The 14,892-nt window shown below is 56.3% G+C and overlaps 1 protein-coding gene across 24 annotated transcripts in view; it reads left to right on the top strand.

Moving 5' to 3' along the window:
* The window catches only part of DYSF (dysferlin), a 222,990-nt gene that overhangs the window by 107,415 nt on the left and 100,683 nt on the right, over nt 1–14,892 (top strand). For all 24 annotated transcript variants that reach the window (XM_045162206.1, XM_045162217.1, XM_045162214.1 and 21 more), the window contains 7 exons: nt 1,230–1,385; nt 4,627–4,758; nt 4,843–5,009; nt 5,792–5,906; nt 6,183–6,288; nt 6,539–6,681; nt 8,374–8,547. In XM_045162206.1, the coding sequence (XP_045018141.1) occupies nt 1,230–1,385; nt 4,627–4,758; nt 4,843–5,009; nt 5,792–5,906; nt 6,183–6,288; nt 6,539–6,681; nt 8,374–8,547 (993 nt within the window). The remainder of the gene's footprint in view (nt 1–1,229; nt 1,386–4,626; nt 4,759–4,842; nt 5,010–5,791; nt 5,907–6,182; nt 6,289–6,538; nt 6,682–8,373; nt 8,548–14,892) is intronic.

Genomic DNA, 14,892 nt, shown 5'->3' with positions numbered 1-14,892 from the left:
AGAGAAGGGCAGAGCCTGAGTGGGGAGAAGAGGGCCCAGGAGGTGGAAGGGGTGGTCTGGAGGGGAAGTGGCCTGAAGGGTCAGTGTTGTCTCTTCCCCAAGTGGGGCCTCTAACATATGACTGGTTACTTGGGTGCCACTGTGCTGCTCGAGCCCAGGATGACCCCTAGAAGTGGCTGTGGACCATCCCCTGGGGCGGGTCACAGACTGCCTTCCACATCTTGGCCCAGACTCCGGAACCCTCAGCGCAGACTGTGTCATGGCTGGGAGTGGTTAAGGTGACACGAGTGCTAAGGATTGTGGAGGAAATGGGAGGGAGCCTTTCTCAAATTTGAGTGTGCTTCAGAATCCCCCGAAGGGCTTGTCAGCACAGGGTCCACGCCCCACCTGATCTCGCATGTCTGGGGTGGGCCCTGAGCATCTGCATTTCCGGCAAGTTTCCAGGTGATGCTGCGGGACCACACTTGGTGCTGTGGTTAGGGACACATATTTAGAATCAGAAAAGCCTGGCTCCTCACCTCTTTGAGCCTAAGTTTCCTCGCCTGTGCTGCCTCCCGGCTGCAGGGGTGAAGTGACACGCAGGGAGACGCTAAGGGAGGGTGCCGGCCAGCAGCCCCTCCCACAGAGCACAGGCCTTGGGAGCAGACGGATTTAGCCAACCGACCACCTCTCCCGAGTGTGGCATCTAGGAGCAGTTCTCCCAGAGGCGTGGAAGCGCTCCAGGGCCCTCCGTTTTCAGAGCCCTGTGTCAGTGTCCCCAGAAAAGGGCCAGACCCCCAAGCCCCTGCTGTTAGAGGGAGAAGGGCCCAGTGTCCTCTGGGAAGGGGCTCGCCTTCTGTAAATTCACCGCTGCTCTCAGGAGTGGGGAACGGGGTGGCTCTTAGGTGTAATGTCATCTCTAGGGTCAAGTCAGCATTTCTCTACTCCCCAGTGGAGGGGTCTAAGAACTTGGGGCTCCAGGCAGGAGGGTCTCTTCCCAGAAAATGTGAATGCAGAGCAGTGAATTCCTGGTGGGCTACTCCTGTGAGCTGGGGGCAGCCTGGCGTCCTCTCCTTGAGGGCTCATAGCTGCTGAAGATACAGGTGCCCAGCCAGCCCTGGGGAGTCAGGGGACACCCGAGGGTAGGAGCTTGGAGGAGAGGCCTGCGGAGGCTGGCTCACTTGTGGTGGGCTGAGGGCGCGGGCTGGATGGTACTGTCGTCCCTACCCTGACTGCCACCCTCTCTCCAGCCCCAGAACAGCCTGCCTGACATCGTCATCTGGATGCTGCAGGGGGACAAGCGGGTGGCGTACCAGCGGGTGCCTGCCCACGAGGTCCTCTTCTCCCGCCGGGGCACCAGCTACTGTGGCAAGAACTGTGGAAAACTGCAGACGATATTTCTGAAAGTGGGTTGTTTTCCCTTAAGTTGTGGTCATACTCTTTTACCCCTAGGGTGGTCCACTTCCCTCTGGTTCCCTGTTTTCTGTCAGGCTCAGAATTTTAAGGCTCTGCTCTCTGAAGGGACCGAGGGCTTCCACAGAAAGACTTCCCTTCTCCCCTCCTCCCACAAAGTCCCTAGACCCCATGCACTTGGTCTGGAAAGCGAGTAGGTGAGAATCAGGGGGTGCTGGGAATGAATGGGGGGCTGACCCCGAAGGCTGTGTTCCTCTCCAGCCAGCTCCCTGGTGGGGGCGGCCTCAGCCCTCAGCCCCCACGGCCAACCTTTAGGAGTCCTGGCACAGACCTGCCTCCACCCTCCCGAGGGTTTGGCTCCAGGCGGAGTCACACTCTGGTTAGAGTTCCTCCCCGTGTTAAGGCTGGTGTGTGGGCGCTGGCTGTGCCCGTGGCTCTGCTCATCGGAGGCCTGGGACCAGGTAACCCTGTCCCTTCCGTCCTTTGGTCCCCACCTCCCCTGCCCTTTCTCCTCCCACCCATCCTTGCTCCCCCACCGTCTTCTCTCAGCCTTGGGGGTGGGTGACAGGGAAGTGAGCAGGTGCCTGAAGATGCCTGCTTTCTTCTCTGGGTTCATGTGGGGATACACGAACCTTGGTCAGGAGGCTGTGGCCGGCTGGTCAGGACACAGTTCAGGGACACCCCTCTCTGAGCTGTGGCTGCTGCGTCCCAGGCGAGGGTCTGCGTGTGGACAGCCGTCACTGAGGCTGCTCTGCTCGAGGAGGAGGCCTGGGGAGTGAGCCTGCCGCTCACTGCGTGGGGCTGACTCCAGATGGCTCTGCTGGCATCATGAACTGCCTGGCCTTCAACCTTCCCTCCCCTGTCTCTTCCCATCCACACCAGAGCCTCCTTCCATCTCACCTCTTCCAGGAAGTCACTGTGGACTAACCTTAGCCTCCAACCTCTGAGTGGCTATTGGCCGATCCATTCATACACTGGCCAGTCATTCTCGCTGCCCTCTGAGGTGGGCAGAGGAGACAGCTTTCAAAGGCACAGTGTGTGTGGACAGGTTGTAGGTTGGCTGAAATACTGTGTGGCCTTGGGCAGATTGCCCAATCTCTCTGAATGCTGTTTTCCTACCTACAGAATAAAGATCAGACTGCCCTGATTACAGCATTGAGGATGGAATTAGGTAGCACAAGTCAAGGGTCTTCCTGGAACTAGGTGATCAATGAATACAATTTTTTTTCTTCTCTTCTCCCCTTTTCCTTCTGGGGAGCTCTTTGCCCCCTGGGGAGAGGAGGCTCCACCAGCACCGTGGCTGGAGGCCATCACAAAGCCAGGGATGATCAGAAGTCTACATGCAGGTCCTTGGTGCTTCAGAGGAGAGCTGGCTTTGCCTAGAAAGAGGGCAGGGGTGTGAGGCAGTGGGCTGGCTCTCCCACCTGGGACATTTTCCTCGTGAGATCCCAACCTCCTAGCATCCCGCTTTCTTCTCTCCCAAGCCAGCTCCTTGCCTGGTTGGGCAGATGGGAAAGGAAGTCCAGGAGCGGCCACATCTGAACAGGGTTAACCAGGCTGTCAGGCTGCAGTGGAGGTGAGGCTGCAGGAGCGGGCCTGGTAGACGCCTGTGAACGGAATGAGCATCAGGCTCTGACCTCTTGGCCCTGCAGCCTCAGGGAAATGCAAACTGAAAAATTTTTCTGATCCCAAGCAAGAAAAAAAAAAAAGATATAAGATTGTTTCTCGAAGTCTTCCCCACTGAGTTTATGAGCCCCGCCAGTAGCTCCTGAGCAAGCTCTACAAAAATGTTGGCAGCAAGCAGAGACCAAGAAAACATTGGTGTTTCTTAAGTTAAACCAAAGTTGGAAAAAATGAGCACCAGCAGAGAGGGAGAGGAGCCCCAAACTAGACATTTCTTTATTTGCTGTTGCTATTTTGGGTCCAGCAGGCTGGCCCTGTCTGGGGGAGGGCAGGGGAGAGACTGGGGGCGGATGGGGGAAGAGGGGGGTCAGGCATTCCTGCCATCTCCCTGGGGCTGGTGGTTTGGAGGGGAAAAGGCTACTAACCACCCCAGGGGAGAGGACACCGAAGCAAACAGTCATAGGGAGGTTTCCGAGGGGTGACACTTGGGGTCAGGGGCTCCTCCAGGCTTCACTGAGGATGAACCAAGACAGAGAGGCTGGGTGAAGGGTGAGATTGCTGATGCCCTGGCATGACCACCCCTTTCTGATCCTCTTACCTGGCCTGGGCTTCCGCTCTGGGGATCCAGGCCTCTTCTACTGGTTGGAGAGCCTCCCTTTCCTCTAAACCCACCAAAGTGACTTTCTTATCTCATTCAGCTCCATGTCCCAGTGGAGACACTCCTCCAAGCTCAGGCACATGAAGCCTGGATACTTAATGTGTTACTTCCTCTAAGGGACTGTGTGTTATTCTGAAAGTGAGGCACTTCTGTTCCTTAGGCCCTATCTGACCCTTGATTTCAATCAAATGGTGAAGCAGTTGTGGAGAATAAATGTTTTATGTTGGGTTGTTGTGGTTATTCTGTTTTGGCAGAGCTTCTGAAAGTTTCAGGATAAAAAGCAGTTGAAGACCAGTGAATAGCAGTTAACATGCTGATAAGCACTTGAAAGGGTGGGGATATCAGATGATACAATATCCAGCCAAAAACCCCTGAAAAAAAAAAACAAACCCCAAACTGAAACTGAATAGAGAGGCTTTAACCTCTCCCCTTTTCAGACCTTTCTTTCTCTTATAGAGACATGTTCTAGAACCGCATCATCCAATATGCTAGCCATATGTGGTTATTTAAATTTAAATGAAATAAAACTAAAAATTTAGTTTCTCAGTCATACCAGCTACATTTTAACTGCTCAGTTGCCACATGGAGCTGGTGCATTGATCTCTGCAAATGTAAAAAGCCATTTCCACTGTAACAGAAATTTCCACGGGACCATGCTATTCTAGGAGAGAGCAGAAGTGAGGATGTGGTGGGAGAGGGGAGAATGGGGCTCCTGGTCTCGACACAGCCCGTCTCTGCATAGAGCACCTGGATGGGAGGAATGCAGTCTTCTCTTTTGATGGGAAGAAATCTTGGTGAGGTTTCTCAGTCGTCCGTGAACTTCTGAGAAGTCCCCCAATAGGGCCCACCCTGATGGGGTGTCAGGCTGGTATGCCCAGGCCTGGAGGCCCTACAAGTTGAGACATCCTGACTCTGAAGGGGATTGTGGGTTTCTTTCCTTCTCTGGTACCCAGTATCCGATGGAAGGGGTGCCAAGAGCCCGGATGCCGGTGCAGATTCGGGTCAGGCTCTGGTTTGGACTCTCTGTGGATGAAAAGGAGTTCAACCAGTTTGCTGAGGGCAAGCTCTCCGTCTTCGCTGAAACCGTGAGTGCCTGACCACCTGCCCACCCTGCCCCCAGCCCCTGAGCTACTGCAGGCCTGCTCACTTCCCTGTTGCTCACTCTCCAGTATGAGAACCAGACCAAGCTGGCCCTGGTTGGGAACTGGGGCACAACTGGCCTCACCTACCCCAAGTTTTCTGACATCACGGGCAGGATCAAGCTACCCAAGGACAGCTTCCGCCCCTCAGCTGGTTGGGCCTGGGCTGGAGACTGGTTCGTGTGTCCAGAGAAGACGTGAGTTGTGGGCAGGGAGGGCTTGGAGATGTGGGCAGGGAGGGCTTGGAGACCCCCTCTGCCCCAGCCATTTCTGTGAAAGGGTCTCTGTCTACTCTGCCCCTACGTTGGTCAGAGTGACTCCTTTGAACTCTCCTGGGCTCACGAGGCAGCATTCTCTGCTCAAAGGGCTCTAATGATCAGAAAGTCCTTTCTGATTAAACCTAAGCTGACATCCAGTAGACTTTGCATCCATCGGTTACAGCCCTTTCCTCCAAGATACCAGAGAAAGCCTGCTCTCTCCTCTGCATGTTAATCCCTCTCCCGTCTCAGGCCCCCTCTCCCTTAGTGCCTTTCAGGACAGCCTTATCCTTCTTCAACTGCATTGCCATCTCTACCTCTTCCTCCTCTCTCTTTTTCTATTTCGGTTGATATTCAACATTTTTTTTTTTTTTTAACTCTTTAAAAATTGAAGAGTAATGCCTATCGTAGTCACCTACTCAGATCTTAAGTATGCAGCCTGATAATCTTTTACATTTCTGCAACTATCTACTGAGCTTCAAATTCCCACAGGGTATTTGGAGTCTTCAGTTGGTTTCCCTGTTTCTTTCTCTATCTTGGTGGTGACGTTCTCTTCCGTCCCCTTGACTCGCTGCCCTTCCTGTCTCTTCCCCTCATCTCTCCTGTTGTTGGTTGGAAGTGAGGCTGACACAGAAAGGTTGGCCCAGGCCCTGGAGTGCTCTGCCGGAGGGTGTGGATGGGTGGGGGTGTTGGCAGAGACTCTGACTCACCCCTGTCCGCAGACTGCTTCACGACACTGACGCTGGCCACCTGAGCTTCGTGGAGGAGGTGTTTGAGAACCAGACCCGGCTGCCTGGAGGCCAGTGGATCTACATGAGTGACAACTACACGGATGTGGTAAGGGGGTGCTCTGGGGCAAGTGGGCTCTGCTTTCCCAGGGTCCTGGGCATTCAGGCCCAGGAAGGGCCTGCGACTGAGAGAAGAACGTTCTCCGCTGCTCCCACAGCCCCAGCACCCATGCTCGGGCTTTCACAGGGCCAGTGAGAGGTCTGGCAAGGGTCGGACACGGACCCCAAGTGACACCTGGGGCTTTGAGAGTGTGCAGCGTCAGGGTGCATCTTCTCATCTCCCCATCCGTCTCTTCTCACGCTTGCCTGACCCGTGTCACTCTAGAACGGGGAGAAGGTGCTTCCCAAGGATGACATCGAGTGCCCGCTGGGCTGGAAGTGGGAAGATGAAGAGTGGTCCACGGACCTGAATCGGGCTGTTGATGAACAAGGTGGGCAGTGTGTGGAGCCCCGTGAGCACCCAGCAGTCTTGTGAGGCATGTTGGTGGGGACAACTAGAGGCAGAGCCCTTGGACTTGGGGTACTGGCCTTCACTGGGCTAGTTCATCTGGGGGACCTCCTGGGGAGGCCTTACTTCAAACTACAAATCGGGAATCAGTGGCCACTTGAAAGTCTGTGAATGTCCTCCGAATGCTGAGTGGGAGATGGCCAGGCCATGATTGATGGGCGCCTCTCCCCCAGGCTGGGAGTACAGCATCACCATCCCGCCGGACCGGAAGCCGAGGCACTGGGTCCCTGCCGAGAAGATGTACTACACACACCGGCGGCGGCGCTGGGTCCGTCTGCGCCGGAGGGACCTCAGCCAGATGGAGGCGTTGAAGCGGGTGAGCCCAGGGGTGGAGGTGGGCAGAGGTGAGGCCCTGGGCAGGGGAGGCCAGCTGGGCACAGTGCACACCTCTGTGCACACAAGCATGCAGGGGGCGTGTGCAAGACAAGCACTCGAGATGCTCGAAGATCACGTGTCGCTCACACAGGTGCTCATGGACAGAAAGCACCCAAACGCCCATGACTATGTGTGGGGATGTGTTCAGCATCCCCTGGAAGGTGCGAAGGTGTGCCTCAAGCGTATCTGTGGCTGGGTGTCCTTGGGGCAGAGTCTGAGATAGGAGCTTGGCTACCTGCTGTTTGTTGAGGCAGTGCTCTAGGGTGCCAAGAGCAAGACTGTGGTCCCAGGCAGAGACGGTTTTGACTTGAACTGTGGCTCAGAAAGGGGCTCAACCTGGAGCACCACAGCGCTCTCCTCACCTGGAGGCAAGGGGGCTGGGTTTGTACCACCTTAGCCATCAGTCACTGGCTAGGGTTGCTGGGGTGGGCTAGCCGCATACCCTCCCCAGGAAGCCTGTTCCCTCCAGCACGGCCAATTCCGTGGAGAAGGGGCCTGCTGGGGATGAGGGTGCTGCTAGTCAAAGAGCCTGGGTGGGCTCAGTCAGCATTTACCAGAGGGTGAATTCAAGTGTGAGCACCCCTGCCCACAGCCATGCCCAGATATCCCAGGATGCAGACAGGTGCAGAGCGAGCTTGTGTGAGCACACACCTGCCTGCACCTGCTCCCGGGGTCACCCAGAGGCTCGCGTTCTGTGTGCCTGCCTCCCCGCAACCCTCTTGGCCTGTGTCCTTCCTTTCCAGGCACACGTTGGAATTTTGGCTCGAGAACTAGGCCTCCCCTCCAGTCCAGGAATAGCCTTTGGCATGACCCAAGTCCCTTCTCTCTCTCTTTGGTCACAGAGAATCTAGAGAGGAAAGTCACTGGGTCCCGGGAGAGGCCAGGCTTTTGGGCTGTTCCTGGTGTCATGAACCAGGCAGACGCCACTGTGCCTGTGAGGCACCCAGGGGACAGAGGCGGAGCCTTGCCAGGCGCTGCGCCTCGCCACCCCCTCACCACCGGCATCGCCCCGCAGAGGGGCACAGCCAGCCTTGGGACTGGCGCTGAGCTCATGGCCCTGAGGGTCATCTCAGGTTATGAGATGGTGCGAAGGGGCTTCTGGGACTCCCTCCAAGATGGGAAAGGGCCCCCTTGGAGGAAGTCTGGGGGGTCTCTCCACACTGTTGTAGGTTTCACCTCGTGGAGAAACAACCTATGGCTGGGAAATGAGCTATTCATTTTGCCTCCGAATTGCAGATCCATTTCCTTTTTTATAAGTCGGAATATGAAGAAGAAAAAGGAAATTACAAGGAAACCTTGGATTCACGAAATCCACCTAGAATCCAAATAAACAAACAAACCAAAAGCCCAGTGTTTTCATCACTGCTCAGTCTACCTTCCTTCTTGGCTCCTTGGATCTCCCCACAGCCCAGGGAGCCTCTGATTTCCTGACCTGGGACTCTTGTCATTGCAGAAACCGCTCAGAAGCCCCTCCTCCAGGGGTCCCTCCCAGGTTTTCCTACTTGCAGGGTGATGATGCGGGGTGTGCGTGTGGGGAGTCCTGGAGGGCAAGGAGGGCACAGCTGGAGCCCAGCCTGGGACTCCCTGCCAACCTGCCAAGCAGCCCCTGAGTCTGGCCTGTTCTCCCATGCAGCACAGGCAGGCGGAGGCAGAGGGCGAGGGCTGGGAGTACGCCTCGCTCTTCGGCTGGAAGTTCCATCTGGAATACCGCAAGACGGACGCCTTTCGCCGTCGCCGCTGGCGCCGCCGCATGGAGCCCCTGGAGAAGACGGGGCCTGCGGCTGTGTTTGCCCTTGAGGGGGCCCTGGTATGTGGCCATGCCTTTCTGGGGTCGATTGGGTGCAACATGTTTTTCCAGGGCTGTTTAGGGCTGACGAAGGTGAGGTGCAGGGGGCCCCGGGATGGGACTGTGAATTTGGTCCCTTGGGGTTGCATGTGGGGATATGGACACCACTCTGGGTATTCTCCCGAAACAGAGTAGCTCGTTTCTTGGCACCAGAAGACCCACTACTACTTTGGCAATTGAGATGGGAGCAGGGAGAGGGCCTGGACTTCTGGTGCTCTGACCTGTGACTGAGGCCAAGGGACCTGTCTCCTCTGAAGAGGCTAGCTGGCCTGGGGATGGGCCTGGGAGGCTTTGGCCTGGCTCAGGGGAGTAACCAGAGGGGTTCAGAGACCCTGAATGTCCTCGGGTAGACTTGGATCCTCCTGAGGCAGAGGCTATCTCGTGGGCGTCCCGAGAATCTGGGGAGAGAGGTGCCGTAGAGACCACGTCCCAGAGCTAGTGGAATGAGGGTCAGATCAAAGTTATCCAGGGTCTGGATGATGTGTTCTACAGAGAAGATGTGTTCACGCTTCCTGGATGGACCAAATGGGGACGTTTGGGACCAGGGGATAGCCTGTCCCCTGCTCTGTTGGTCTGGGGATTTCCAGAGTTGGGGGTGAGATGCCCATGAAGAGATGTCACCTCTGAAATCCAGATAGGACAGCCTGCCCCCTGGGTGGGGGAGAGGCCTTTGTGCTGTGACCCATGGGAGTAGGTCTCACCAGCTTTACTGGCTAATAGAATCTGAGTGTGTCTTCATGAACCCGCTGTGTGAGTACATATAAGTGTTTGGTCTGGGTGAGGAGCAGTGGGTCTTAGCCTTCAGCCAGGAAGTACAGTGGGGAGGGCCCCCCGGCCTGATGGGATGGCTACAGAAAAAGGAGTTGAAGCTGGCAGTGGCCCTGAGGGGGCCTGGGCAGGGCCTGGAAGCTCGGTCACTCCCAGGACCTACTAGGGGGTGCCAGGTCCAGGGGTGACAGAATGGGAGATGGAACCCTCTTGGGGCCAGGTGATGTCAGAGGCTCTGGAGGGAGCCCCTCCCGGGTCTGGGGGCCAAGTGGTAGGGAGGCTGAAGGAGAGGGCGGAGCTCTGGGCTCTCTGGGCCCCTGAGCTGGTGCTCAGGCTGGTATGGTGCCAGGGGGCAGGGGGTTGGAACTGCCACCCAGGCTGGAGCAGCCGTAGCCAGGGATCTCTTTGTCCTGTCAGAAGGGTCCTGGCTCGGGCACAGGGCAGCGCGGGGGGGAGCTTGTGTGGCTTCCACTGAGGGGCAGGGAATAAAGACCTTGGCAGACCTCAGAGGCAGGGCCAGGTCTGAGGGTGCTGCCCCCTAAGGGGCCAGGGCTTGTTTTCATCAGATAGAAATGCAACCGAAGTGGGCTGAAGAGAGGAAAAGAGCTTAAGGCTCAGATGGCTGGGAATCTGATTCACCACGAGGTGAATCAGGCATCAGGCCTGGCAGGAGCCAGGGGCTCACACAGTGTCCTTGGGACTCGGTGTTTCTGACTCGCTCCGCGGCCTTGGCCCCGTTCTCACACTGGCTCATTCCATGTGGTGGCAAAGGTGGTGCCTGTGACGGAGGCTGCCACCGTCTCTACAGCCAGCAGAGCCCAGCCGGCCTTCTCTCTTTCCTCACAGCTGGAGACCCCAGAGGGGAGAGCGTACTTTCTCAGGGAGGCCAGGGCCATCTCGTGTGCGACTGACCAGCTCTCCTGGGCCCTGTGCCCACGCCAGTGCCTGAGCCCGAGGGCGAGGAACAGAATGTTCTGATTGACTGTCTTGGGTCACACTCCCCTTTTCTTTGTGGTCGACAGCCCCACCAGGTTGGGGAGAAGAGCATCTGAGAAGGAAACAAGACTCACCAGTGCTGGGCACAGAGTGCAGATGACCACGGCGCTCTTGAATGAGCAGTAGGGAGAGAGTGTGGACTGCCGAGGGGAGGAGGAGCGCGCTGGTCAGAGCTGGGATTTAGGGCCCTCATCAGGTAGCCATGGAGAATGGCTGGGGAGGGAGAGCCTTCCATCATGAGACCCCCAGGAGGCTTGGTTAGAGATCTGGGAGGGGGTGACCATCTGGGCTGGGAGCCAAGAGCGTGGAATGGACGGAGGTGGAGTGGCAAGGCTCGGGGAGGGAAGGGTCAATCGGGTGTCAGAGGCTCCGCCGGATGGGCAGTAGGGCCACTCCCCTCGCCAGGCTGTGGGGTGGGTGGGCCTGGGGCTGCGATGAGTTCACGGTTGGCCCTGGCGAGTGTGACACACACGGTGAAGTGCTGTGTGAGGAAGATGGATCTGGCGGCTGCCTGCCAGGCGGCCCCAGGGCAGGGAGACCGGGGGTGTGGGGGGCTGAGCGTCAGCTGCGAGGGGAGGGAGGGGGCTGGGAGGAGAGAGGGCGCCAGGCCAGAGGTGGCCCCGAGACACGTGGAGGGAAGCGTGGACGGCTCCGGGGCTGGCGGGGATTGAGGGGAAGAAGGCGAGCGAGGCTGGGGGACCCACTGCCAAGCTTTCATGGCTCGGTGACTGGGAGAGTGAAGGCGGGCATTTCCCAGAACTGAGAAACCAATCCGTTTACTCTTTACGTGGGAGAAAATGTTGTGAGGGAGCCCTGAAATCAAATGTCAAGTCAAGTGGGAAGGTGACTGGTAGTGATGCAGATGTGAGCCGCCTGTGATCTGTGGAAGAAATCAGGGCAGTGAAGCCTGGAGTCCTGGGGGAGCTTTGCTGATATAGGGAGCCAGAGGCGGACAGTGGTCAGAGTAGCTGGATCTGTGAAGACTGGAGGACACAGTCTTTAGGTGTGACCAGCATTTGGACAGGGCCACAGGCCCATTGGATAGGAACTGACTAGATCACTCTACTTGAGCCAAAGACCACCCCTCATCAGCATGAGAGCACACACACAGACGTGCGCGCACACACACACACACACACACTCACTCACACACACACACTCATGGTCACGTTTACCTGCCTCCTGCCAGGACCAAGGACAGCCTGGGTGCCCATTCCCGAGTCTGCTGTCCTTCATCCCAGGGAGAACTGATGCTCTAGCATCAGGGTAGACGGTTGGGTTTTCTGGACGTCAGGACCAATCGAATTGTTCCAGGTACTGGCCTTTGCCCACTGGTCACTGATGCCTGCTGATTCCCTTGGCAGGAGTGTGGAAGTGGGTGGGTGAGGCTTCTGAATGGCACCAGTTTGGTTTGAATGTTGCTTCCTCTGCTTCCACTAAGGATAGGTTACTTGTCTCTTTAGCAACTCTGTTACCTTACTTATGAAAATTACTACATCCATGGGTCCTTGTAAGGAACATCCATGGGTCCTTGTAAGGAATGAAGACATAACCCATGTAAAGAAGTGTTTCTCAGTTTTAATGAACTTAGGACCCATCTAGGGATCTTGTTAAAATGCACACTTTTGATCTGATGTCTGAGTGGGGCTTGAGAGTCTTCATTTCTAACAGGCCTCCAGGGATGCTGACATTGCTGATCTCAGGACCGTCTTTGAGTAGCCAGGATGTCAGCTGCATAGAACATCCTGAAGATGAGGGAGGCAGTCATATTGGCCCCCTACTTGAATGAATGCCCCTCTGGGGGAGGGGGGCTGTCTCTTCCGGGCTGAAGGTGTGTGGCCAGGGTCCTAGAGAGGGAGGCTTCCCAGGGAAAGGTGACATGTCCTCTCTGCTTCTTCGTGGGAGAAGGTGATCTTTTCTTCTAGTGATCTGTCTGATGGACCTGGCTCATGGGAGACCCCAGTCTGATTAGGAAGAGGGATATTCACATCTGAATGCAAATAAGCCCAACACAATCTGCATCTTTGAAGTGTAGACTGAGAGTCATTCCAGAGTGACGGCATCTAATGAGGGGAGCTTCTTGGAGGAGGCCCTGGGGAGGCAGAGCTTGGAGGAACCCAGGACTGTGGGTGGTGGCCAGGTAGCCTTGCTGGTAATCTGACATTTCTGGATGTCTGGGCCCAAGGGCCAGGCCTATGGCGCCCCCTTGCCTCCTACTGCCCGTCCCCTGGCCCATGAGTCCACCAGCAGGCTGGGCCTCACTTGCCAGCTCCCCTCCTGAAGACGTCTCGCTGGAAGGCAGGCCCTGTCTGCTCATTAGCACGGGCAGCCTTTCCCTGAAACCTTCTGCCGGGGCCAAGCCTGGCTCCCTCTGCGGAGCGGGAGGCCCTGGCTCTGTCTGCTAATCGTCTGCTGTCTCCATCGCGAGCATTATTTTATTTTCGTATTATTCTTTTTCCAGCTAATATCCTGGCATTCCCAAAGACACCGGGTTTCATAATCTTCCTGGCGTTCCCAGGGAGCTGGGAAGCAGAGTACAAAGCTGCTATTATAGCGTGTTCCATCCAGCCTCCCTCTCCTCGCCCCACACCCCTCGCTGCCGCCGCCACCGCCACCGCCGGCTCCGACCCAGTCACCCCCTCCCGACGCCACCGGCCTCTCTGAGAACCCTGGTGACGGCTGCTGGGGATGAGCTCACAGAATCCATCCTGTGGCCCTTGCCCTGGGCCTGCCCTCCTTGCGCGAGGATTTTTCCAGAGCACTGTCTCTGCGCTCGGCCTGCAGAGTCTGGAAGGGTTTTCTGAGATGCCTGAGCTTGGGCAGGGAGAGGAGGAGATGCAGATTCGGCCAGTGCACTCCTCACCCGGGACATTTTTAGAGCTGGAAGGAACTCTCCACCTGGGTGCTTGACATTGGGTGCAGAGCTGTGAGTGTGCATGTGTGATCTGTGTGCACGTGTGTTCGAAGTGTAAGCCCATGTGTGGTGTGTATGGATGTATATGGTGTGTGCAGTGTGTGTGTCTGTGTTGGGTAAGGGTGAGGCCTATGATTTTCTCCAGTTCTCAAGAAAAGCTAGGATCTCAAATAGTAAGAATTACTAAAATCTCTTTTGCCTTGTGCCAAAGACCAGGTTGAGAGCTATATGTTCATTGTCTCATTTCATCCTCACAGTGACCCCAGAAGGCTGGATTTTATGATTATACCCATTTTATAAGTGGGGAGACAGAGGTTCTGGAACTACACTAATAGCCAGGTGTGGCTATTTAAATTTACATTTAAAGTGATTAAAATAAGAAAATTCAGCTCACCAGTCACACTGGCCACATTTCAAGAACTCAACTGCCATGCCTGGCTAGTGGCTACCATTGGACAGTATAGAACAGTTCTGTCTTTATAGAAAGTTCTGTTGGATAGCGCAGGTCTAGAACTCTGAGCCCTAATGTGATCCCAGAAGAAACGGGCCTGAGAAGGCGTTTGCCCTGCAGCACGGCATGGGTCAGTTCTAGAACCAAGGCCAGAAGAGCAGGCTTCCCAGGTTCATCTCCCCACTGCTGTTAGGGCATGAAGTCCTCCCCCACAGAGGACCCTTGAGTGGGGTCCCAGGGACCTTCCTGGGCAGGGTGCAGCCCCCTCCTCATCTTGTAGCCAGGCAGCATGCCCTCCCTGGGCAGTTGGAACCACTGACTCCAGCCATGAAGCCTCCAATTGGTTGGCAGGGCCCTGTCTCTATGGGTCCTGACCTGAAGTGTGGAGGACCCATAGAGACAGGAATCCCCAGCCCCAGTCAGGGGCAGAGAAGGGCAGCTGGGGAGTTGGAAATGCTAGGAAGGGGGTCAGGGAGAGGTTGGTGCCAGAGAGGAGTAATTTGGGGTTTGAACTGGCTGAAAAGGAGGTCAGATGTGGGTGGGGAGGGCAAGGCCCATCTCTGGACCTGGATGAAATCTGGTGTTATGTGCAGGGCACCCAGGCATACTTCCTAGAGTGGGTACTTTGAGCGAGGGCGGCTCCCGGCAGGTGAGAGGCCTTGGCCTTATTAAGTGGCCAAGGCGTGTGGGCCATTGCAAGGCGGCCCTGTGTCTCTTGAATGTCCTTGTGGGGCGCTTGTCACACCTGGTATTGTGCTGTGGGGAGACTTGAGGGCTGCTGACTCCCTGCATAGAAGGACCACCTGAGTGACTCCTCTAAATATGCAGACTTCGGGTCTATCTTGCTCAAGAGCTGGATGCTGAAGCCTGAGTGTGTCTGTTGAAACGTGTGTGTCCATGGACCTGAGACAGAATGTCAGCACAGAGGCAAGCCTGGACCGGCTGTTACAGTGGGGTGAATGTGACAGGTGTCCCCATGTGTGTCATTATACATGCATGAGGGTCTGCGTCCACAGTTGCTAGCGTGACCTTATAATTTATCATCTGGTCTGCATGCATGCTAAGTCGCTGCAGTGGTATCCGACTCTTTGCAACCCTGTGGACTGTAGCCCGCCAGGCTCCTCTGTCCATGGGGATTCTCCAGGCAAGAATACTAGAGTGGGTTGCCGTGCCCTCC

This window comes from Bubalus bubalis, chromosome 12 (assembly GCF_019923935.1).
Source record: "Bubalus bubalis isolate 160015118507 breed Murrah chromosome 12, NDDB_SH_1, whole genome shotgun sequence".
NCBI lineage: Eukaryota > Metazoa > Chordata > Mammalia > Artiodactyla > Bovidae > Bubalus > Bubalus bubalis.
Note: the sequence above shows the minus strand (reverse complement) of the source record. Positions and strands in the feature narration are given on the sequence as shown.